This window comes from Culex quinquefasciatus, chromosome 3 (genome assembly GCF_015732765.1).
Source record: "Culex quinquefasciatus strain JHB chromosome 3, VPISU_Cqui_1.0_pri_paternal, whole genome shotgun sequence".
NCBI lineage: Eukaryota > Metazoa > Arthropoda > Insecta > Diptera > Culicidae > Culex > Culex quinquefasciatus.
This window is the reverse complement of record NC_051863.1, coordinates 69,519,194-69,528,686: the sequence shown is the minus strand read 5'-3', so window position 1 is coordinate 69,528,686 and position 9,493 is coordinate 69,519,194. Positions and strand designations below refer to the sequence as shown.

The window sequence follows — 9,493 nt, the reverse complement described above, 5'->3', positions numbered from 1 at the left end:
AACTTAACGATTTTTAAATTAAAAACATATTTACGAGCAGCAGACTTGCGTGGTTTTGGAACTGCACAAATATGACTAAAATAAGTTAAACCTGAACCTTTGAAATTCTAAAATTGCAACCAATCGTTTGGGACCATCCATAAACCACGTGAACACTTTAAGCGGGGGGGGGGTATGGCGATTGTCCACGATCCAAACAAAAATATATTTTTTTGTTTGGACAATTGTCCACGAGGGGGGGAGGGGGGTAACAGATTCCCAAAAGTGTCCACGTGGTTTATGGATGGTCCCTATTCAAGCTTGGCATTAGACATAAAGATGCCCTATGAAGAAAAAATAGCAAGATACTAAATGAAACTATTAGCACTTGTGCACTTTATCTGCATTTATGCACTTTATCTGCATTTATTCCAATTTGAATGCAGCGTACAAAGGAAAAAAAGTCGCCTTGCTCTTGAAGGGATAATGAAGCGTATAAATTAACATAACAAGAGGTCATGTATATACAAACAGAATGTCCTAGTAAACAACTTTCATTCAATAATCTGTTTTGCTCTTCAATTTACTCTAAATCATTTTGTTTGAAAAGATTGATGATTCTAACAAAATGTCAGATTAAATGTGTGCAAATTTATTTGATTATGTCAAGTGCAACACAAGAAAAAATGCGTTGCATGATCATTTAAAAAAAACTCAAGTAAAAGTTTGTTTTACTAAACTCCAGAAAAATTTACATTTAAAAAAAAAACATTGGTAATGTCACATAAACAAGTCACAGTTCCAACCTTATAATTTTCTTAAATTTTAAAAGTTTTTTCTTTCCAATGCTTTTAAAGATCAAAATTGGTTGATAAATGTTTTTTTTTAGATCGAAGCCCGCCTAGAGGCGGGGTTGGGTTGTAGAGTGTTAATGAAAAAAAAAATATTTCGATTGTCAATTTTGAAGCATGATTTTGAAAATTACTCATTTAATTAGAAATTTGGTTTACTGAAAATGTCAATAAAATTGAAGATGATAAATGGAAAAAAAATATTTAATTTTCATTGCAAAGACTTTTCGATTTTCATAAACTTTACCTCGATCCTTTTTTATATGTCCAAACTAATAACCAGTGTTAGCAAAACCAATGTGGATTTATAAATAAGAAATCTATCCTGCTCGTGCATGTTAGTTGTACAAATTCACTGACGTGAGCAGGATAGACTTTGTTTGGCTTGAATTCTGGAGTTTTTTTTGAAAAGGTCCTATAAACCAAATTTTTATTTTTTGTTTTTTGGGTGTTTTTGAATACCCCTGACTCAAGGCGGTTCTAAAAACACCCAAAAAGCAAAAATTGAAAATTTGGTTTATAGGACCTTTTCAAAAAAAACTCCAGAATTGCTGTATTATTTTTATGTCTCAAATCGGTGTGTTTTTTTCCCCTCAAATATTATGTTTGGGATATTTTTCTACACCCAGAACTGGGCATCGGCATACGAGAGGTTAAAGAGCACGGTTCGGTAGTAAAATGGTACTGTGTGCGGACGGAGAGGATAAATCCCGAAATTACCTAGAATACTTTACTCATGGGTTCAATTTCCAAAAAAGTTCATCCATCAAAAAAAAAGTACCGGTATTGAGACTCGAACCCAACACCTTCGGCGTATTGAACCCTGCCTTTGCCGTATGGGCCACCATGGTTCGGCGACTAAGTGGCAGTCATTTGTCCATAGAAGCCACTCAATAGGATGCACTGTTTCAATGAACGAATGAACACGCTATACTATAGAGGAGAAAAGCAACTCGCGACAAAATTTTGAGGCTAGGAATTTTGACAGGTATGATTTTCATAAAGTATTCGCCTCCTTTTCTCTCCCACAGAAAACCTGGGAACGATGTAGCTGTCAAACTAGGCCAAAATGTTAAAGTCACTCACAAAATGAACTTTGAGTGATTTGAGTTCATTTCTGACGTCACAATTTTCTCCTCTATAGAGTTATCTAAGCCCGCTCTCACGCACACTAGCACGCCATTTGTTTTGCAGGCCGGTACAAAATTTAACCTCAATCTTTTTCGTGTACGTACACGCAATATATGCGCACTTAGATAACTCTATACTCTCGCAAAATAGTACTTTCCTCATGTTTCTTTTTGGGAGGACTATCCCATCGGCCTATAACTTTGGGTGTAATGTACACCATTTCGGGGTTTGTCTTCCTGTACCACCTAAGACCGCTCGTGGTACTCCCAGGTGTCCATGTAACCCAGGTTGAGAACCGCTACCTTAGACCCAGCCTCAACCCCCAGATCCCAATCACAGTAGTAAGTAAAATTACGACTTTGATTATAAATCTCAATCTGTTCATAGAACAATCCGACAGACCAGACAACGCAACTTTCAAATAAAAAATCCCTACCTCACCCCGCACGCAGCTTACTGACTACCCAACTACGCCACTGGCTGCATCCGCTCGCAGTACGCAACCTTCGATTTGACGCGCAGAAATGTCAGTCACCACAGTTTGGCGTATGTATTGGTGTTCACTTTCATTTCGAAAACAGACTTCTTTCTTCGCTTGCCTGTTTGCAGTGGCCTCGGACCGTGCATCTTTTACTCAGTTTAGTGCGTTCTTTCTTTCAGAGTGATTCGGTCGTTTCGTCCAAGCTCGGTCGTGATTCCTGTCTGGACCATTGCTGAAAACTTGGACACACAACATTTGTGACCACTTGTGTGTGTTTGGACAACATCCTGTGATTCCTGGAAGGCGCTCCTGAGTTCTCGAGAAGCTCGTACTGTGATAATCCAATTATGGCAGTTTATTTACTACCAAAGAGTAGATTGTAAGTGTTTTGTTTAGTAGTAAGATGAGTTATTAGTTATAGTTAGAGTTCTTATTATGATTATGTTGCGTCCATATCATATGATGCGTAGCATCTTCCAGAAGAGAAAGCTGCTAGCTCAGCAAGAATAGAACAAAAGAATCTAAAAATGGTCCTCGACTGTTATAGGATTAGCTTTCATATTCTGCTATGGTCCGTGCTTCTGGCAGGCAAACGAACCCAAAACATCCATAGCATGTCGGTACGCAGCTAGGCAGCAGAAGGTGGATGCATGTGTTCGAAAATGTGTTTTCTTCGTCTCGTATCACATGTTTTCCTGTCTGTTGCCTTGCGTTTATAATTCATGTTCCACCTTGCTGTAGGCTTTATCACCCTCGCGAACCACCTTTAGGCTAGGCTAAACATAATGAATTTAGCACGTTTTACTTCCTGGCCACGGTAGGGACACTTTGCAGAAGCTAGTTGGTTCCGGTAGTGCGTGCAAAAGTCCACTCAAACATTGATTACACAATCAAAAGGTTTGGTTTGGTTTGGTTAAGTTTTTTTTTGCTTGCCGGCTTGCAAATCTAAAAAATCCTAAGCTCGCCAGCTGTTCCCTATCATGGTGCGATGCCGATCGCCACCACCTCTCGATAAGACTTGATAAGGGAAAGGTTGTTGAATGGCCCCACTGGCCAACACTACCACCAGCAGCAACAGCTGATTATTTTAGACAGGCGGATCTGAGGGGGGACTGCCGATGTGTTTAGAAGCGATCGATGCGTTGGAGCAGACAGAAACTGCTTGAATTTTTAATTTGAAGAAGAGACACAGTACAGGTTTAAAGAATGTACATTTGATTGGCCGCAGTGGCTCAAAGACTACAAAAAATGAGGTATAGAGTACAGAACCAATAAGACGGCACTTTTTGGGCTCAATTTTAACATATTCGGAATCCTTGGGAAATTCTAAAAAAGTTTAAGGTGTGGAAAATTTTGAAGTGCTTCAAAAGAGAGAATCGTTCAAGTTTGACGAAAATGTAAGCAATTTTTAGATTTTTTCAATGTATTTTAGACCTCAAACTTCAATGCTTGTTTTACCCCACTTACCGTTGCCGAAAAGGGCTCATTTTTGGCATGAGTTTATCTCATGTATAGACAAACAAATGCTGAAAGTTTCATCCCATTCGGAGCACCTCGATACGACCTGTAACGCACTGGTGAAACATTTGCTCTTAACCTTTACCGATCTCTCAATTCATATAGAAATAAATGTACGAGCAGCCTGTATGAGGTTTGAACCATATTTTTAAAAATATAATCAACATAATGTTGCGCTCAATCCAACTTGATTCTTCAAAATTTCACAAAACACTTTCGCTATTATGAAAAAAGGTGCTTTGATTCCACAAAAATCTTATTTCTTTTTAATCAATAAAATGTTTTATATATACCTTATTTTAAAATAAATTGCACTGTTCAGACATGTCAAAAATACGTTAAAATGATAGGTAAATGATTTAGGCAGGTAACTTCATATACAGTCGAATCGATATATTCGATTATCCGAAGCCTCGATTATCCAAAGTTTCGATTGTCCGATGGTTTATATGGGACTTCGGATAATCGGATCACGAGCAATTATTTTTTTTCGTATTTTTTTTTTATTTTCTTACTTTTAGCAACAAATTTGCTGAGTTCTGCAACCCCATTTTAGTCAAATTTGAATGGTTGATTGATTACTTCAATAAAAAATTGCATTTTTTGAAAGGTTTAAGGTTTGCTTTTGGAAAAACGCTTTTCTCAGAAATCTTTAAAAATCGTACAAGGCGAGGATTCGTCCCAGGAAAAAACCTATTACTAAATTGAAGGATTGGATGCGCTCTTTCGATTGAATTTTGGCCCGAAGCCCGGAACTCAAAGTCTAATTTTTGAGAGCTCTTTTTTTTCTAAAATACATGAGCGATGTCTGTATCCGCTCATAAAAATTTGTGTCTTCCACGATTGGAAAACCGCTCGTAAAATCCACAATTTTTATGTTTCAGATCTGTAGCCGTGGGGTCGGAGACAAATATTTTATTGTTCAATTCACAATTTTCGACCAGTAAATGTGGTCAAAGCCATTCGAAAACATGCGCCATAAACTGCATGGGCCCAAAATTTGAAGCATTTCTAAAATGTTTTTCCAGAGATATAGCCATATTAGTGTTTTTCGTCTTATTTTTACCATATTTTTTCCTATTAAATTTTTGGTTTTATACAAAATCATATATTGCACATCAAATTCGAAGTCCCAGCTCGTCAAGTCGAAGCATGAACGCCAGCACATTTACGCTTGCGCGTTTTACGCTGCGCGTGAAAGTGTGCTTTCTGGCTTCTCATGATAGATCGATAAAATGCAATAGCGATACATATTTTTTTAAGTTTATCATAAAATAACATTAAGACTGAGTACCCTTAATATTTTTCTAATAATGTCAATCCAATAAGTTTTTCTTAATTAAATATAATTATCTTGCGACCCAGAATGTACACCTGAAATTAAAAAAATGGCATTCGAGGTTTAGTCTAAAAAGATTCGAAGCTTTAGGTCAAATTCTCACTGGGTTGTAACATTATGTTTCTGAAAAATTAATTGCACCAATATATTTTTCGGAATTTCATCATTTTGTAAGAAAGGCTTTATTTCACCTCTGGTGATATTAAATCGGGTTTTTCAATGTTTCATAACCGTCATTTTGACCGCCATCTTGGATTTAAAAATTCAAAATTACTTTGGAGTGGTTAAGGCAGGGGTGCTCAAAGTTTTTGGAGACCGGGCCAAATTTGAACCTCAAATGAGCTTGCGGGCCAAATAGTTATTAAAAAAATACATTACTTTATTTTAATTTACATGATTTAATTTCTGTTATTTAAAAAAAAATAATGTAAAATAATACTATTTCGAAAATGGTGACATCACATGTTGAACAATTTAGCTAAAGGCGTAATTTTATCTACAAGTTAAGTAAGGCTAATGAAAATCGTTAAGAGCCAGAATTTCACCATTTCAATGAAAAAAAAAAATCCGTATATTTTAACTGCAATCATTATTTTCAACAAAAAAAATAAGGTTTGTAAAAAAAAACATTTTTGAGAAAAAAATATTTATTTTTTTCATCGGAAATTTACTAACATTCAAATTATTTTTAATAAACCCAAACATGCTCAAATGATTCTAAATGCAAAGGGATACATATTTACTTAATTTCAGCTGATTGCACTTAAATTTAATTTATTCTTTAAAATTTTGAATTTTTTTGAAAATATATTTTTGCTCCTGGATTTTTGAGTCAATTTTTTTTAATAATGGGGGACGGGTGGGTTGATCGACAAAAGCTTTGTAAAATATTTGCAACAAACTTGATACTCCGATTTCAACATTTTTAATTATGACTTCCAAATTAATGAAGAAAACTTATATTTTTACAACTATTACAGAATTCGACTTAAGTCAAACTTGAACTTTTTTTTAATATTTCCAAAAATGTTTGATGAAAGTTTTGACGATATTTGCTAGTTTCGCGCACATTGAAACGTGTGAAATTGTTTTAATTATAAAATTGTTTGAACAAATTATTTGTATCCAAAAGTTTTTTTATTAACATAAATTAAAAAAAGATAAGCATATAAAAGTTTAAAATAATCCTTAATTTTGAAAAAGTATAAAATCACTTTACAAGTGGTCAACGGGCCATTTTACATGATCATTCAAAATGGGTCCGCGGGCCACAAAATATCAACTCGCGGGCCACGTTTGGCCCGCGGGCCATACTTTGGTCACCCCTGGGTTAAGGGGTCATACTAAAGCTCAACAATCGAAAATAAGACATAACAAAAATGTTTTCTTGATTCGATTATCCAAAGTGAAATTTTGCCAAGGCCTTTGGATAACCGAGTCTGGACTGTTGTAATTCTATTTAGCTCTTCTGCAGAATTAAAAAATGGTTCATTTCCGGAGTTTTTTTTTGTATGGTCCGCCTTGAGTCAGCGGTTTTAAAAAACACCCAAAAAGCAAAAGTAAAATTTGGTTTATTGGACCTTTAAAAAAACTCCAGATTCATAATTTGAAGCACAACATAAATAAATAAGAGAGAGTTACAAAAATAATAGAACTTATTAAAAAAGGTTTCAAATGTATTTTTTTTTTTAATTTTAAATTGAAAAGCCTTGGAAATTATAAAATCAAATTAACAACCTTCTACGATTTGTGCTTCCAGAGATATCGCAGTTTTAAAATTGAGGCTTTACGCAATCATTACGAAAAATACGAAACTATGGTGTACACTCAAACCCCGTTGGTTTGACACAAACTGTTGTCAAACGAACGGGGTCACTTTTTAGTTTGACACCTCTTTTACACGAAGTTCACACATACTAAATAAAAAACTTTTTTTTTTGATAGTGTGCGTGAGTGCCGTGTAAAAAGTGACAGTTCGTCACTTTTGCCTTCCTCACTGAGGTAAGGCTATAATCCTGCTCTAAAAATGAACTTTGAATAAAAACGTCGTAGACCCACCTTCATGTATACATATCGACTCAGAATCGAAAACTGAACAAATGTCTGTGTGTATGTGTGTGTGTATGTGTGTGTGTATGTGTGTGTGTATGTATGTATGTGACCAACAAACTAGCTCATGTTTCTCGGCACGGCACTGGGCCGATTTGACGCTAACCTATTGCATTCGACTTGGTTTAGGGTCCCATAGATCGAGTTTTATACAGATTGAAGTTTTGATAAATAGTTCAAAAGTTATGTATAAAAATGTGTTTTCACATATATCCGGATCTCACTTAAATGTATGTAAACTATGTCCGGATCCACCATCCAACCCAACGTTGGTTAGGTTATCAAAATACCTTTCCAACGAGTCTAATACATTGAAGATCTGGCAACCCTGTTTCGAGATATGGCCTCTTAAGTGATATTGATGTACTTTTTTGAAGCCGGATCTCACTTAAATGTATGTAAACTATGTCCGAATCCACCATCCAACCCAACGTTGGTTAGGTTATCAAAATACCTTTCCAACGAGTCTAATACATTGAAGATCTGGCAACCCTGTTTCGAGATATGGCCTCTTAAGTGATATTGATGTACTTTTTGGAAGCCGGATCTCACTTAAATGTATGTAAACTATGTCCGGATCCACCATCCGACCCATTGTTGGTAAGGTTATCAAAAGACCTTTCCAACGAGTTCAAAACATTAGAGATCTGGCAACCCTGTCTCGAGATATGGCCACTTAAGTGACATTTATGTACTTTTTGGATGCCGGATCTCACTTAAATGTATGTAAACTATGTCCGGATCCACCATCCAACCCTTCGTTGGATAGGTTATCAGAAAACCTTTCCAACGAGTTCAAACATTGAAGATCTGGCAACCCTGTCTCAAGATATGTACACTGAAGTGATATTGATGTACTTTTTGGATGCCGGATATCACTTAAATGTATGTAAACTATGTCCGGATCCACCATCCGACCCATCGTTGGTTAGGTTATAAAAAGACCTTTCCAACGAAATCTGGCAACCCTGTCTTGAGATATGTACACTTAAGTGATATTGATTTACTTTTTTACTCCGGATCTAAAAAAGAGATGAAATTTTTGTACAATTCCATCATATCAGCCATTGTTGGTAATAAGTGAGGAAGGCTCCAACCACATAGGTGGATTAAGTTAGTTTTCAGTTTGACTTTGATCAAACAACGGGGTACAAACTAAAAAAGTGTCAAACGAAAAAGTGACCCATAACCGGGTGTTGAGTGTACACCACGTGGTGCTAAATAGGAGAAGGTGGCCCGATTTAAATGAAATCCGAGTTTCTTGCTTGTATTGATGCTATCATTAGTCCTACCAAATTTGAGCAGAAAAAGTTTATTTCGAGTGTGGATGACCAGTATGGAAAAGAAAATCGAATTAAATAAAGTAAATAAGTTTACTTTCTACAGAACCTTAAATCGTTGCCTTAGACCATATTCACGTCCAAATTTCAGCAGCACGGGATCGGATTTTCATGATCTGATGTAGCTGAAATCAGGAAGTTGGCCTAGTGGTGAGTCAACCTTTGATTCCATTCCTTGATTGATTCCTAGATCAGTGTCTTGCGAACCTTCGTGGTGAACGGACACTAGAGCTGCGGTATTTTTTACTACCTAAGCTCAGAGTTATTTCAAAACAAAATTCACAGTCTTTTTAAAGACTACCTGAGTTATTTTCCAAAATTCTAAACAGTCTTTTCAAGACTAACCCCACCTGAAATTTTGTTGTATTTTACAAACGAAGCCATCTTTTAAGAGAACTTTGCTTGCAAAATGCGTCAAAACAAAGGTAAACGCAAATCTTCTGAAGATTTGGTCGTTACGTCGGTGAAGCGTTTGAACGTTAAACCGGCTAACGGAAACAGAAAAAGAAAACAGCCTCTTCTGAGGTCTGATTCTGATTCTGAATGTGAGGTCAATCCTCCAATTCCATTGACAAACAGTTTCGGTGTTTTATCCGAAACTGATGACAAGGAACCTTCTCCTCGTACTGAGCCTTCTGCCGTCGAGAAACGAGTAAAGGCTCCGCCAATTGTAGTGACTTCCGTCTCCGATTTGGCCAGCTTTCGAACGCAACTGAAGAATTGCAAGGAAACTTGCAATTTGAAA

General features: G+C 36.3%; 1 protein-coding gene across 1 annotated transcript in view; it reads left to right on the top strand.

Annotated features, from left to right (window-relative positions):
* Window positions 1-2,555: 2,555 nt before the first annotated feature.
* LOC6040157 (phosphatidylserine decarboxylase proenzyme, mitochondrial) overlaps window positions 2,556-9,493 on the top strand; it is a 28,658-nt gene continuing 21,720 nt past the window's right edge. The window contains exon 1 of the mRNA XM_038263390.1: window positions 2,556-2,821. Coding sequence (XP_038119318.1) covers window positions 2,790-2,821 — 32 coding nt within the window. The 5' untranslated portion in view covers window positions 2,556-2,789. The remainder of the gene's footprint in view (window positions 2,822-9,493) is intronic.